The sequence below is a fragment of the Heterodontus francisci genome, chromosome 24 (assembly GCF_036365525.1).
Source record: "Heterodontus francisci isolate sHetFra1 chromosome 24, sHetFra1.hap1, whole genome shotgun sequence".
NCBI classification, from domain to species: domain Eukaryota; kingdom Metazoa; phylum Chordata; class Chondrichthyes; order Heterodontiformes; family Heterodontidae; genus Heterodontus; species Heterodontus francisci.
Window position 1 is genome coordinate 78,863,574 of NC_090394.1, and position 16,678 is coordinate 78,880,251.

Consider the following 16,678-nt stretch of genomic DNA (forward strand, 5'->3'; position numbering starts at 1 on the left):
GATAGAATGCAAGTAACACTTGAGGTTTTGAATCAGTTTCCCCAGCATCAGAATTCTCTCCCAAATTTTACAGTTCATATTTGATCAAGTCAGATTTTTTGGGTCTGGAGAAGTTAGTTTATAAAACTGATATTGAATGCAAATATACTTGATATGTAATAGCCTCAAATGAGTCTGGAGGAAAATAGGAAACATAAATCTGAGGTGGTGCATAGCTGTTGATAAGTCATATCTGGAAGTTAGAAAACAATATACATTCAACGTTCAAGATACTGTCATCAGTTTTACTAAACAAAAATTCAAGCACGATGATTTAGATTTTCCAAGTTGAAACTCCAAGTGCCTGTACATATTTCTCACATCCAGACCCCTTATTTTAAAACATTTAGATCACAAAGCAGTCATTTTTTTTTTACAAAAATATACAACTGAATTTCATTTACAATGAAAATGTAAACTGAAATGAAATTCATTTCAAATAAAAACTTACTCATGTCAACATAATCACGAAGTTTTTAAAAACACTTGTTTTAATTTATGCACCTGCTCGTTTCCCAGGGCCTAATGCCCATCAAGTCTTAATTTGAAGTTGTAATTTAAGTTCACCATTTTTGCAAAATGTTCCCTGAATAACTTTACTGCAAAATATTTTGTTGCACCATAGTTTAGTTTCACAGCTTGCCTATATATTTTAATTTTAGCAGTGATTCATTCTTGTATTACTTAACTACCACATCTATCAATAGCTTCAGCATATAAAATGCACAGTAGGCTTCCATTGAATCAAGCTGTACACATTTAATAAAGTAAAATTTCCAGTATTTGACTGTACAGTTTGTGTTAACCAGGTGCACAGATTCTCCCAGTCTAAATGGAAATTTTTCACACTGAAAAAAGACAGCCAAGGCAAAATACTAAACTGACTATTTCAAAACAAAATTAGACACTATGAACACAGACCTATTTGCTCTGCAACTATTGCTAGATGCAATGCTGCAGAGAAATTAAATTTAACCCAGTTAGAAGTGTAACTACCATTAAAAAAAAGTTTAAGTGGTTTTGTCAAACAGCTGTAAACATGGTCTAATATCTAAGACAATGAACTTTTACCTTAGTGTTGAAAAGCCAAGTGGTGACAAAAAGTCTCCTTAGCATTGTCTATTGCTAATTAAAGGCAGTGGCTTTCAAACAAACACGCTACAATATAATTTCAGTGCTTTGAACAGAGAAATGGCAGTATTAACAGGCAGACATTAACACCAAGCTTTGGTCAGTGCAGATTTTTAGCTGCGGGCAAGAAGTTAAGAAAAGCAGCCAATTTATATCTCCCACTGAAAATTAAAGCGTACACCAATTTGGAAACCATATCAGATCATTGTCCAAACCATTTTGTCTCACAATGTTGTAGAGATCGAATATTGCTTTATTACCCATATCAAATGCATTCCAATTAAACAGCAATTTCTTTACACAAACTTTAAGGCATTTTTTTTTCAAACACTGAAGAAACCTAAATTCCAGTTATCTTTGTCGTGCTCTGCTCCATTCTTACGTTTGATCGGCCTCCTACGAGAAGGTGACAACCTATGCTCCCTCCCAAAAGGCTCTACTTCATGAGTCAAAAGCAAATTTTCTGTGCTATAAGGTGAAGGCATTGGCTTTATGAGGTCTATTGTGGGAGACAGCCTTGAGGTAGAAGGTAATGATTGTCTAGTGTTTGTAGATGGTGGGCTATCATTGCTCACAGACGAGTATCCTGAGCTAAGCTCACCTTGAGGCTCTCTGAAAGCACACAATGCAGCAGATTCACTTGTGTTAAAATAAGCCTCATTTTTTGCTTTAGGAGGTCTCCATGACTCTGGAAGGAACCGATCGTCCAATCTGTCATCTTCAGTCTCTTCACTTGTAGCTTCACAACAGTGTTTATAACTCCCGCTGACAGCAGCCATATTGTCAACCTCACTCATACCACCAACTGCAACACAAAACATTTTCATGGTTTTCAGTCAGACCTCTTGCTTATAGCTGAAGTTAACTGCTTTAAACAAAATGCCTCAACCAACAGGCCTCACCTCTAGCCAAATAGATCAGTATTTGGCCACATAAAGCTCATCTACCAATTATTTCACTTTTCCCCTCCCAAAAGGAATTCCAGTACAATGCGGAGAAAATTTGGAAAGGAGCAGACTGAATCCTTCACTGCAGAGGTCCACTGATTTACTACACAGAGCAGAAGAAATCTCTCTCTGTATTTGTTATTCTTTCAAAATTAATTATGTGTACAGATCTCAAAATGCAAAACTGAGAAATTAAAATGTTTTTCTTTGGTAAATGTTCAAATACTCCAAGACAGTTGTGAATGATACCACAAAACATGTTCAACTTAGTGTTTACCCTTCCCATTAAATTCTTAGTACAAAGATAATATGCTCCCAACAGTGTCACTGCTTCCATTTCCCCATTGCTGGTCTCAGTCTACATTCAGGTCTTGAAGGGCAGGCCCATGTGCTCTGAATGGCATTGCTTTGCAGAATTCTGTACCACCCTCAATATTTTACATGTTTGGGGGTGTAGGGTGGAAGAGAAATTCTCCAGGCATTCTCACTCACAAAACAGATATAGTAGTGAGCATTCCTCCAAATATTTGAGTCACCCCACAAAATGGCAATCCGACCTGAAGCAGGTGAAGGCAGAAAAACTGGAAAGACAAGGCAGCTAGTTAACATGCATGAATTAAACAGCATAGAAAGAAAAGATTGCCTTATCTTGGACTCCAATCCCCTTGCAATAAAGGCCTGCATGCCATTTGCCTTTATAGTTGTTTGCTGTACCTGCATGCTAACTTTGTGTTCCCTGTACAAGTAGATTAGAGATACAGCACTGAAACAGGCCCTTCGGCCCACCAAGTCTGTGCCAAACATCAACCACCCATTTATACTAATCCTACACTTATCCCATATTCCTACCAAACATCCCCACCTGTCCCTATATTTCCCTACCACCTATCTATACTAGTGACAATTTATAATGGCCAATTTACCTATCAACCTGCAAGTCTTTTGGCTTGTGGGAGGAAACCGGAGCACCCGGAGAAAACCCACGCAGACACAGGGAGAACTTGCAAACTCCACACAGGCAGTACCCGGAATCGAACCCGGGTCCCTAGAGCTGTGAGGCTGCGGTGCTAACCACTGCGCCACTGTGCCGCCCTTTTTTTTTATTTCCAAAATATACTTTATTCATAAAAATCTGTAAAAAATACATGACAAAATAGTTCCAAACAGCACCAAGTCAAAAAATACAAACAGTGCAAAGGAGGTCAGTCTCCTTCAATACAGGAATGAGTTGCCTCACAACCCTTCCATTTCATTTTTCATACCATATACATTTTACAACACAAGAAAATTTTCCCGATACAGTTCGACGGGTTTTCCATGGATCCAGCCCCTCAGTTCAGCTTGGTGGGGGGACCTTACACAGTGGTCTTTCCCCATTGAGCCTTTGCTGCGGCTGCCTCAAGCTTTAGTGTGTCCCTCAGCACGTAGTCCTGGACCATGGAATGTGCCAGTCTGCAACATTCGGTCGTGAACAATTCTTTGCGCTGGAAGACCAGCAAGTTTCAGGCAGACCAAAGGGTGTCTTTCACCGAATTGATAGTCCTCCAGCAGCAGTTGATGTTTATCTCTGTGCGCATCCCTGGGAACAGCCCGTCGAGCACAGACTCCTGTGTTACAGAGCTGCTTGGGATGAACCTCGACAAAAAACACCATCTCTTTCCTCACCTGCTTTGCAAAGTCACATTCCAGAAGGAGGTGGGCAACAGTCTCTTCCCCACCACAGCCACCTCGAGGGCAGCAGGCGGAGGCAGAGACATTCCGGGTGTGCAGGAAGGATCTGACGGGGAGGGCTCTTCTCACCACCAGCCAAGCAACTGCGTGTTTCAAAGTTCTGATGAGGCATTCTGCCAAATTACTTTGGCAGTTTGCTCGGGGAACCATTTGACAGGATCCACAATCTCCTTTTCCATTAGGACCTTGAGGACATTCCGTGCAGACCACTGCCTGATGGAATGGTGGTCAAAGGCATTTTCCTGCACTAACTTTTCCATGAAGGATAGGTGGTACGGCACAGTCCAACTGATGGAGCGTTCCGCGGCAATGTGGCCAGAACCATCCTTCGCAACAAAGGCGACAGATAGAACCTCAGCACGTAGCGACACTTAGCGTTTGCGTACTGGGGCTCCAAGCACAGCTTGATGCAGCCGCACACAAAGGTAGTAATCAGGATGAGGGCAACATTGGGTACGTTCTTTACCGCCTTTATCCAGAGGTTTGAACATGGCGTCCCTCTGGACCCAGTCCATTCTGCATCTCCGGATAAAGCGGAACATGGCTCAGGTGACCGCCACGGGGCAGGAGTGGGCCAGACCTGCGCCACATAGAGCAACAATGCGAGCACCTCACACGTGATGACCAGGTTCTTGCCCACAATGGAGAGAGAACACCACTCCCACATGCTCAGTTTATGGTGCATCATGGCTACTCGCTCCTTCCAGGTTTTGGTGCACGTCACAGCCCTTCCGAACCATATCCCCAGTACCTTCAGGTAGTCTGACCTGATGGTGAAGGGAACAAGGGACTGGTCAGCCCAGTTCCCAAAGAACATGGCCTCGCCCTTGCCATGATTTACTTTGGCTCCTGAGGCCAGTTTGAACTGGTCGCAGATGCTCATCAGTCTGCAAACAAACAGCGGACGTCGCCAAATGCTGGTGGTCAGTCTCTCGCTGTATTGAACCGGGGCGTACGCGTTGATTAACCGGAGCGGAGCATTGTTGTACAATATGTCTGCTACAAGGAGGCGAATGCCCACCACCTCCTTAACGTCAGAGATGGTAAAGTTGCCTCCCCGCAGAATATCCAGGCCGGAGGAACGGGAACCATTTCCCCCTGATCAGATCAATGGCCTGTGGGGCCACCATCGCGATCACTGCCTGTAAGTGCTGAGGTGCGGGATTCCACACTCCTGCAGAAACAGCAGCGTGGCTTTGACCTTAGCGAGGAAGTCCAAGATAAAGGCCTTCTACCCAACCGGAACCAGATGACGTGTTACATTTGGTTGGGTCGGGCCAGACACACACGTTAAGTGCTCTGCCGGTATTGAAAATTAAAAAAAAACTTACCCGAGCTGGGAATCCTGGACGAAACTGAGTCTGCGCAGTGAGCGAGTGACATCACTATGACATCACACATGTGCTGCAGCTTCATGGTGCTTCCCAGTCGGAAGGAAAGTAAAGGGATGGTTGGGTCGAGCCGAGTGGGGTCGGGCTCAGGTCTGTTGTGGATAGGTTGGATTCTTTCTCCCGACCTAAGCAGGCCTTTAGTCCAAGATTGAAACACATCACGTCGTGGATTTAATGCTATGCATGTTAATCGAAGCAATCTTTATACCCATTTTAAAGTTGGGTGTTGCTTACCACATCAGGTGTCCTTGCTAGTCCTAGGGTATGTTCCTGCATACCCATAGTGTACACAAGCTGTTTCACATTCATTGGCCTCAGAACCCTCTCCTAGTTACTCATGGGGGTTTTGTTCTGCTGGGGTGACATTTGGGGGGAGGTTTGTAGGCATCAAGGCTTGGGCTGTGCTCTGCTGGTGGTGTCTTTCCCCTCCGTCCCTCCTCAAAGACATCACTGCTCCCGGCTTCCCGGAAATGGAGTGCGCCAGACGCTTCACTGCTCTCCGTCTCCCGGGGTTGGGGCATGCTGGACCCGTAACAGCTTCCAGTGTCCTGGAGCTGGGGGGGCTTGCTCTTCCAGGTCTTTTGCATTCTGCCGTCTTTCTGGCCCTTCCTCGTCCAATGAGGAGGAAGAGCTGCTATTGTCGGTCTCGGACGTTAGTGTCCTCTTGCCACTGGTTTGGGTGGTGACCTGTTCCTTTATTGGAGGCTTCTTCTTTGTGGTTTTCCTTTTTACCACTTTCCACTGACCAGTTTGTCCATCTGCTGCCTTCTCCTCCATTGATTCTGTCTGTGCAGAGAAGTTGTTTCAGGGCACGGGGCAGGTGTTGGGTCACTGACTGCAGCTCCTACTCAGCACTCAATATTGCAGAAAGCCCAGAAGTATAGAAAGTGCCAAGGTAAATTAGCAAGGCAAAGAGGGCATGAAAAAAAAATTGGCAAGTAAAATCCAAAGTTGTTTTATGAATACATAAAGAACAAGAGTATACCTAAAGAGTTGGGTGTACTAGAGACCAAAAAGGTGACTTGTGGAGACAGAAGTAGTAGGCATGGTCCTTAACGAACATTTGCCATCTGGCTTCACAAGAGGGGGATGATGCAGACCTTGCAGTTGAGGAGTGTGAAATATTAGATGAGATAAATAGTGAGAGGAAATATTAAGAGGTTTAGCATCTTTGTAAATAGATAAATCACTATGCCCAAAGGAAATGTGTCCCAGGCTGTTAAGAGAAGCGAGGGAGGAAATAGTGTCAGCATCGACCATTTTCTAAGCCCCTCTAGCTACAGGCAGCGCTGGAAGACTGCTAATATTGTACTGTTTCAAAAAAAGGCTTGATCGAGTACTTACAGGCCATTCAGTGGCAGGCAAATTATTGGAAAAAATTCTGAGACACAATCATGTAGAAAGACACAAACTAATTAAGGACAGTCAACATGGTTTGTTAAAGGAAGATTGTGTCTGACTAACCCGACAATTTTTTTTGTGGTGGTATCAAAGAGATGCGATGACAGTAGCATGTTTAATGTGATCCACATGGATTTTAGTTAAACTTTTGACAAGATCCCACGTGACAAACTGGTCAAAAATGTAAAAGACCAGGAGATCCAAGGCAAAATGGTAAGTTGGATCCAAAATTGGTTCAGTGGCAGGAAGCAAAGGGTAAGGGTCACTGGGTGATTTTATGACTGGAAGGCAGTTTGTTTCCAGTGGGGTCCCACTGGGCTCAGTACCAAGTCCCTTGCTTTTTACAATACACATCAATTTAGACTTAAATGTAGGGTGCATAATTAAGAATTTTTCAGGTGATACAAAAATTATCCATGTGGTTGATAGCGAGGAGGACAGCTGCCAACTGCACGATGATATCAATGGACTGCTCTGGTCAGCAGAAAAGTGAAATGGAATTCAATATGGAGAAGTGTAAGATAATGTATGTGGGGAGGGCAAAGAAGGCAAGGGAACAGAATAAATGGTAGGATACTGAGAAATGGAAAGGAAGAGGGATCTTGGCGTACATGTCCACAGATCCCTGAAGGTAGCAGGACACAGATAAATAAGATGGTTAAGAAAATATTCACGATAAGTTCTATGCCATGTCTAATAAAGCAAGAGTAGGGAGAATAAGTCAGAACTGTATAAAACACTAGTTAGGCCACAGCTAGGAGTACTGCATACAGTTCTGGCCACCGCATTACAGGAAGGATGTGACTCCAATGGAGCTGATGCAGAGGAAATTTACTAGGATGACGCTAAGACTAGAAAATTTTAGCTAGGAGGAAAGATTTCAAACAAAGGACGCTGAGGGAGATTTAACTGAGGTGTATAAAGTTATGAGGGGCCTAGATAGAGTGGATAAGAAGGACCTATTTCCTGTAGCAAATAAATCAATAACCAGACGGAAGGATTGGAGGAGTTGGAGAAATTTTTTTCTCCACCCAGCAGGTCGGGAAGATGCAGGTGCTCTGGAATTGAAAGGGTGGTAAAAGCAGAAACGCTGATCGCACTTAAAACAAACTTGGATATGCACTTGAAGTGCTGTAACCTAAAAAGTTGCAGACCAAGATCTGGAAAGCGGGATTAAGTTGAATAGCTCTTTCTCGGCTGGCAGACACAGGGCCAAACGGCCTCCTTCTGCGCTATAAATTTCAATGATTCTATGATTCTAACTTGGACTATTTATTCCAATAGGCATCATTTTTGATGGAGTAGAGAATGGGGAAGCACGGTAGGATGAGGGAGGTAGGAAAAAAGGAATAAGTTCCATAATCCTGCTCATCCACTCCCTTCAAATTAGCTGGGGCGACAGATCTGAATGAAATAACAACTTGCATTTATATAGCACCTTTAACCGAGTAAAACAGTCCAAGCTACTTAACAAACGTTATCAAACAGAAGTCGAACCAAATCAATGCATTGCCTGGGGGAAGAAAAAAAATCACCCTCGTAAATAGCAGAAGAGCAGCTTTGGTCGAGTAGTAACTGATACTTTATCTTCCCTACCAACTATTTGTTTTCTCAATAGAGTGATTCATATAGTTCAGGTTAACCAAGTGCTGGCAGTTCTCCAGTACCTCATCCAAGTAAGCATTATTCAGGTAGAAGGCAAGGCAATAAGCATTTGCAGACTAATTGGCTTAAAGGATGATCATAGCTGAAGTTGATCGATCCCCAGCCAAACAGTCACTTCCCAGCAGGGAGCACTACATAGGGATAGGTATCAGGGACAATTGATTTTCCACTTTTCTTCATCCCTACAAACCCCCCGCCCAATCCCCCGCAGAGAGAGAGTCTGGAGCAAGTGAAGCCAATTGTTGCTTCAATACTTGCCCAGCTTAGATTACTAACAGAACAGATCAGGGATTGAAGCGGAGTTTCCTTTACTGCACCAAGCAGTACATTTTATTCATGGAGCGTGCTTTTTCCTGAGTTTGCACATTTCAAATCAGCAGTTAGTTCACGGAACAACTGCATTTGTGGATTCACTAAACGTTTATGCCCATGGGCAGTTTGGTAGCACAGATACACTCCTGTGCTGCCCTAGTCACTGAGGCACTGGGTGAAAACAGCTGCACTTGGGCCCCTGTCAAGAGCACTAGAGATTTGGGAACAGACCAACCAATTGTTTGGGGCTCAGGAAGCATTTCTTTACATTCACAAAGAACATTCTTCCCATTAATGTTCTGAAATATATACAAATAGACTTACCATCAGCATTTTTCTCCCCCTCACTTTCCTGGTCTCCTTCATAGCCAGTGCAGGACAAGTCTAAACTCCAATCTAGGAAATCCCCCAGGAGCGTATCTTCATGGTTAGATAATTCAACAATTGGAGTTGCCACAAAGTTGCCTCTATCTTCTCGAAAACTATCCTCTCTTCGTCTAAATTGAAGGAACAAAATTCTCAGACTAATTGGCAATAACAGATTCACCTGCATCAGGTCCAGAAAAACATTCTAGGCAAACTTTATTGTAGAAGATTCTTTCCAGGCTTAAGTGAACTGGCCACAGGAAACCTGTGCAGGTCTGGTGAGTTCAAGCCACACTACAGACTAAAGCACCCTAATATAATCTTTCCCCCTCCACTGCTTCAAAGTGCAAGAGTCACAGTATAACACTTTAAAAGGGAGACACAGGGTGGAAGTCTTATATATGCCTAGTTCAATTTAAAAGTACAAGAGCAAAATGACATTGCAGAATGAATTACTTAGATACATTTAATGTTAAAAGTATAACATTTTTAAAAAAGATAAAATACAAGTGCACAAGTACCCCTTTGCCAAACGAAAGGCAATCCATGGTCTTCATTAACTCCACTATACACTCCTGCAAGTTGGTACAAGAGTTGGGAACACACCTGCCACCTGCTCTGGGCAGAACAGGGATCCAAACAAAAGGACACCCTATCCCACAAAGGGTAGAGAGGCCCCCATGCACTACTGCTGTTCAGCAACCACACCCAACACCAGTCCCAAACCACACAACTAACACAGTGGCTCCATCCTTGCCCCTTTAAATGCGGTGTTAAAAATGTAAACCAATGGATTTGTTTAAAAATCTATGTAGATTGTACTACTGGAAATTTCCCAAATAGTTTAGAATTAGAATTAGAATATTACAGCGCAGTACAGGCCCTTCGGCCCTCGATGTTGCGCCGATCATCTGACCTACACTATTCCATTTACATCCATATGTCTATCCAATGACCACTTAAATGCCCTTAAAGTTGGCGAGTCTACTACTGTTGCAGGCAGGGCGTTCCACGCCCCTACTACTCTCTGCGTAAAGAAACTACCTCTGACATCTGTCCTATATCTTTCACCCCTCAACTTAAAGCTATGTCCCCTCGTGTTTGCCATCCTCATCCGAGGAAAAAGACTCTCACTATCCACCCTATCTAACCCTCTGATTATCTTGTATGTCTCTATTAAGTCACCTCTCCTCCTCCTTCTCTCTAACGAAAACAACCCCAAGTCCCTCAGCCTTTCCTCGTAAGACCTTCCTTCCATACCAGGCAACATCCTAGTAAATCTCCTCTGCACCCTTTCCAAAGCTTCGACATCCTTCCTATAATGCGGTGACCAGAACTGCACGCAATACTCCAGGTGCGGCCTCACCAGAGTTTTGTACAGCTGCATCATGACCCCGTGGCTCTGAAACTCGATCCCCCTACTAATAAAGGCTAACACACCATATGCCTTCTTAACAGCCCTATTAACCTGGGTAGCAACTTTCAGGGATTTATGTACCTGGATACCAAGATCTCTCTGCTCATCTACACTACCAAGAATCTTCCCATTAGCCCAGTACTCTGCATTGCTGTTACTCCTTCCAAAGTGAATCACCTCACACTTCTCCGCATTAAACTCCATTTGCCATCTCTCAGCCCAGCTCTGCAGCCTATCTATGTCCCTCTGTACCCTACAACACCCTTCGACACTATCCACAACTCCACCGACCTTCGTGTCATCCGCAAATTTACTAACCCACCCTTCTACACCCTCATCCAGGTCGTTTATAAAAATGACAAACTTAATTTTTTTTGAAGAACGTCAACATATTTGTGGCCGCAACTTCTTGGATCCAAATACATCTCTTACATTCCAGTTCTGATTATTCAGTGGGTTTTCTTTGGAGAAGCTGGCTAATCAAAGTTGACAATTTTAAACTAAGGGAATAGTAGGCTATGGTGTAAAGAGTATGGAACTCTCAAAGATTATGGCAATCAGGCCAGACAGCGACAAACTACAGTCCTAGTTCACAAAAGGGAAGGTGGATCAGCAGGATTCATTTGTATTTCACTGGTTGGAGATTCTAGGGGGCATAGTCTAAAAATTAGGACCAGACCATTCAGGAGAGATGTTAGGAAGCTTTTCTTCACGCAAAGGGTGGGAGGTTTGGAACTCTCTCCCACAAACAGCAGTTGAAGCTAGAACAGTTGTTAATTTTAAATCTGAGATAGATAGATTTTTGTTAAGCAAAGATATTAAGGGAATAAAAGCAAAATACTGCAGATGCTGGAAATCTTAAATAAAAACAAGAAATGCTGGAAATACTCAGCGGGTCTGGCAGTATCTGTGGAGAAAGAAGCAGAGTTAACATTTCAGGTCAGTGACCCTTCTTCAGAACTGTCTTATTAAGGGATATTAAGGGATATGGGCCAAAGGCAGGTAGATGGAGTTAGGCCGCGGATCAGCCATGATCTCATTGAATGGCGGGACAGGCTCGAGGGGCTGAATGGCCTACTCCTGTTCCTATGTTCCTAAAGCATTGGAGATAGTCATATGCAAGAAATTCAAATGCTAGGAACATTCCAGTCATGCAAGATAACTTGGATTTCTTTATATATCTTTGGAACCATAGGAAAAGGCACATAATAAGAAAAAAAAAGGATATTAGAGGTAACCAAATGTTCGTTATCCTGCCTATACTGGGAATACTGAAGTAATTGCCTTCAGCCACTGATTTACAATTTGAAGCTAGAGGAGTGGAGAAGCAGAGGTTTCCAAAGCATTTGACTGGGTGGCTCAAGGACACCAATTATGGGACAAATGTACAAGAGACCAGAGACATAGGAGGAGGGGTTTAATACTGGAGGTGGGTAGAGAGATAGAGAGAGGTCACACCATGTAAACAGATGAGAATTTTAAATCTGAGGCATTGGGAGCCAACCCAAATCAGCTAGGATGTGATATGATAGGACAGTTTTGATTGCGTTTTGGATGAGTTGGAGTTTACAGAAAGGGAGGGATGGCAGGTTGGCCAGGAGAGCATCACCTCCAGACGCTATTCAAAAGACATAAACAAGGGTTTCAGCAGCAGATACAGTGAGGTGGGATGAAGGCCAATGACAGTAGGGAAGTGGAAGGAGGCCATCTTTATAACTGAGGGGATATCGGGTCAGAAGATCTGAGGTTCCAAACATTACAATTCAGGAAAGATGGCAGGTGAGGAGGAGGATGGAATCAGTGACATTCCACAAAGACATAGGCTTCAGTCTTCCCAAACAGATAGGAAGGAGAAATTGTATCATATAGTGCTTGATCACCACCTCAGGACACCCCAATGCAATTAATCACTATTTAAGTGTAGTCACCAGTCTAATGTCAGAAATTCAGCAGCCAATTTGTGCACAAACACGTGCAAGCTGACCAGATGTCTACCGATAATGCAAACACAGGGTTGGAAGTAGATGAGGAATAGGGAGCAGCCTGTGGACTCTGAAGGTGCAGTGGTGGCAAGGAAGCAAATGCTGGAGATCCTGAGTACAAATGAATAAAAAAAAAGGCAGACACAAGACATCAAATCACATTGTGATCAAGAACAGCTTGTAGTTTAATGAGAGATTCCCCACGTAAATGAATGAGAATCTTTTAACCATGCACGATCTAAAATGGAATGTTCAGTTCTTGCTTTAGAAGAATTTGATCTAGTTTGTTGAAGCATCCTTGGAGTAATTACAACACCTCCCCCCTCTCCCCCCAATGTCACCTCAATTTTATTTATACTGGGTAGGCTACAAGCTCCTCCAAACACTACTTTTGTGTCCACAGGCAGTGTAGGTTTTAAAAGTCATTGAACTTTCACAATGTTGAGCGGCCTATCTATTTCAATGTGCGGTACATTCTAGATTGCTGCATGACTGCACACCTTAGAGGAAGCAATGCTCCCCACCAGAGTGGGAAACTTCAACTTAGGTTTACAAGTGGAATTATTTCTTACCGTTTTGTTTTGTTGCCTGAAGGAGACGTCAAAAAAGTCTGAATTTCAGGATTAGCATGAGCAGAAAGTTGTGAAGATTCCTTTTCCTCTTTTATTCCTAGCAGACTACACAGCTCACTGTAATCCATCACCTAGCATCCATCACAACATACGGTTAATAGACAAGCAATGCAATAGCCATATTTCCACTTCAACATAACACTGTGAACTTGAATATTTAGCCAGAATTCAGTTGTGAGTTTACTGCCAAAATATGTGCAGGAGAACTTTTAATCAGGATGTTTCTTGCCCTAGATCACACAAAAAAATAGGAGGAAGCAGCCATTCGGCCCCTCAAGCCTGCTCTGCCATTCAATAAGATCATGGCAGATCCAACTGGGCCTTAACTTTAAATTTCCTGCTACCCCGCATAACCCTGGACTTCCTTGGAGATTAAAAATCTGTAACTCAGCTTTGAATATTTTCAATGACTCAGCCTCCACTGCCCTGTACAGTTGTAGCAAGATTTCCCTTTTATACTCCATTCCCCCCTTGCAATAAAGGCCAACATTCCATTTGCCTTCCTAATTATTTGCTGTATTTGCATGCCAACTGTGTGATTCATGTAAAGGGAGTCCTGTGTACCACAACATTCTGCAGTCTCTCCATGTAAATAATATTCTACTTTCCCGTTCTTCCCACCAAAGTGGACAACCTCACATTTTCCCACATTATGCTTCATCCAGGACCAACATTTGCTTTAGCTACTCTTTTCCTTTTTATGTATATTTGTAGAAGCTTTTGTCTGTTTTTACATTTCTTGCTAGTTTACTCTCATACTCCAATTTCTCAGTCTTTTTTTTAAAACCATCTTTTGCTGGTTTCTAAAATTTCCCAATCTTCTGGCCCACCACCAATCTTTGCAGCATTGTACGCCTTTTCTTTCAATTTGATACCGTCCTTAACTTCCTTAGTCAGCCACAGATGGTGCATCCTTCTCAAAGTCTTTCTTTCTCAATGAATATATCTTTGTTGAGTTTGAAATATTTCCTCAAATGTCTGCCACTGCTTCTCTACCATCTTACCTTTTAACCTATTTTCTCAGTCCACTTTAGCCAACTCTGTCGTCATACCCTTGTAATTGTCTTTAAGCTTAAGACACTAGTTTCAAACCCAAATTTCTCACCCTCAAACTGAATGCAAAATTCTATCATGCTATGATCACTCTTACCTAGAAGCTTTACTATGAGGTCATTAATTAATCCTCTCTCATTACACATTACCAGGTCCAAAACAGCCTGCTCCCTGGTTGGTTACAGAACGTATTGTTCTAAGAAACTATTCCGAATACACTCTATGAACTCATCCTCCAGATTACCTTTGCCACTTTGATTTGTCCAAATGATAAAGATTAAAAATCACCCACCATTTTTGCAGTAGATGTACAAGTATTGGAGCAAGTCCTGGGGAATGAAGTGGGTCAAGAGGAGAATGACAGAGGAAACATCTGAAAGCGGTCACAGTATTACAAGGTTTAGATTAGTTATAAGGACAGGATTAGTCCAGAATAAAAATCCTTAACTGGAGGGTTAATTTAGCAAATTGAGGTGGGATCTTGCCCAGGTAAACCGGAGTCAGATTGGCAGGTAGAAATACAATGGAGCAAAGGCAGCCTTTAATGAGATGGTTCTGTACAATCTCTCAAGGGAAGAAGGGAGGCCAACCAAAGCCAGAACTCCCTGAATGACGATGGAATTGGAATAGGATAAAGCGAAAAAACAAGGTTTGACAGATGCCAACTTGATAGTACAAGGGAGAATCAGGCTAAAAATAAAGGTGTAGAGAGAAGCAAAGAAAAAAAAAGGAAATGAGGGACAAAGAAATGAGAATAGACTGGCGGCCCACATAAAAAGGGAATCTAATAGGTCTTCTACAGATCCATTAAAAGTAGAAGGGCTGTCAGGAGCAATGGAGTTGATTTGGGACCAAAGATAGAGATCCACTGGAGGCAAAAGGCATGGCTGAGGCCAAAGAAGAGGACTTTGCCAAAGCCAGGATAAACAAGGAAGTTGTTCGGATACTGGATGAGAAAATAAAGAGGTACTAGGAAGGCTGGCAGTACTGAAAGTCAATAGGTCACCCTATCTGGTTAGGATACATCCTAGATTGCTGAGGGAAGGGAGGACAGAAATTGTGGAGCGGCTGGCCACAATCTTCCAATCCTTAGATACAGGGCTAGTGCAAACATTATTCCCTTGTTCAAAAAAATATGCTTGACAATTACAGGCCAAGTCAATTTAATGAGCGGTGGGGAAGCTTTTAGAAACAATAATTTGAGGAAATTAACAGCCACTTGGACAAGCACAGACTAATAAAAGGGAGCCAACACAGAGGTCAAGCATAAACTGTTCGACCAACTGGATTGAAGTTTCTGATGCATTAACAGAGGGTGGATAGACTTTCAAAAGGCATTTGATAAAGGTACCACATATTTGGCTTGTTAGCAAAATTGATACCCATGGGATAAAAGGAGTAACAGCACAGATACAAAATTGGGCAAGGGATAGAAAACAGTTGGGCCATTTTTCAGACTGCAAGAAGGTAGACAGTGGGGTTCCCCAGGGGTGGATACTAGGATACATGTTTGTTATACATTAATGACTTGGGCTTTTTTGGGGGAGGGGGGGGGGCGTGATGATATGGGGCATAACTGTGAAGCTTTCAGATGATATAAACTTGGAAGTGTAGTAAATGGTGACAAAGTTAGCAAGAGGCTTCAAGACAGACAGGCTGGTGGAATGGGTAAACACATTGCTGATAAAATTCAATGCAGAGTGTAAAGTGATACATTTTGGTAGGAGGAATGAGGAAAGACAACACAAGCTAAATGGTACAATTTTAAAAGGAGGTGCAGGAACAGGAGAGCACAAATCTTTGAAGGTGGCAAGACACCAGGCTAACAAAGCAGTTAATAAGGTACATGGAATCCTGGGCTTTCTAAAACAAGGCCATAGCACAAAAGCTGGGAAGTTATGCTCACCCTATATAAAAACACTAGTTTGGCTCCAACTGGAGTAGTGTGTCCAATTCTGGGTACCACACTTTAGGAAGGAGGTGAAGGATTTAGAGATGGTACAGATGAGAGTTAGTAGAATGTACCAAGGGTGATGGATTGCAGTTATGTGGATAAACTGTAGAAGACAGGATGTTTTGCTACAACAGAGAAGGTCAAGAGAAGATTTGATAGACGTTTAAAATTATGAAAAGTTTAGACAGAGTAAATAAAGAGAAACAGTTTCCAATGGCTGAAGAGTCAGTAACTAGTGGGTACAGATTTAACGTGAAAGAACCAGGGAACAACAGGATGAAGGACTTTAAGAAAAATAGCAACAAGTGGTTAGGATTTGGAATGCACTGCCTGATAGGATGGAGGGAGGAGGAAGCAGAAAAACAGATTTAACAGTAGCTTTCAAAAGGTAATTGGATAAACACTTGGAGAAAAATTTGCAGTTAAATGAGCAAAAGTACTAGGGAATGGGACTAACAGGATTACGTTTTGAAAGCCAGTGCAGAGTTGAGCCAAATGGCCTCCTTCTGTGCTGCATTATTCTATGATTCCGTGAAATAAAAAATCAAGGATCAAGAAACAAGAGACTTGCATTTATATAGTACACATTTAAAATAAAGAATTAAGTGTAGCAACTGTTCTAGGTAAGCATGGCAACCATTTCACATAAAAAGTCCA

At 42.6% G+C, this 16,678-nt stretch overlaps 1 protein-coding gene across 4 annotated transcripts in view; it reads right to left on the bottom strand.

Moving 5' to 3' along the window:
- Nucleotides 1–6: 6 nt before the first annotated feature.
- Nucleotides 7–16,678, bottom strand: part of ccnf (cyclin F) — a 134,328-nt gene continuing 117,656 nt past the window's right edge. For all 4 annotated transcript variants that reach the window (XM_068056740.1, XM_068056739.1, XM_068056742.1 and 1 more), the window contains 3 exons: nucleotides 12,955–13,085; nucleotides 8,942–9,114; nucleotides 7–1,975 (listed from right to left, as the gene is read on the bottom strand). In XM_068056740.1, coding sequence (XP_067912841.1) covers nucleotides 1,494–1,975; nucleotides 8,942–9,114; nucleotides 12,955–13,085 — 786 coding nt within the window. In that variant the 3' untranslated portion in view covers nucleotides 7–1,493. The remainder of the gene's footprint in view (nucleotides 1,976–8,941; nucleotides 9,115–12,954; nucleotides 13,086–16,678) is intronic.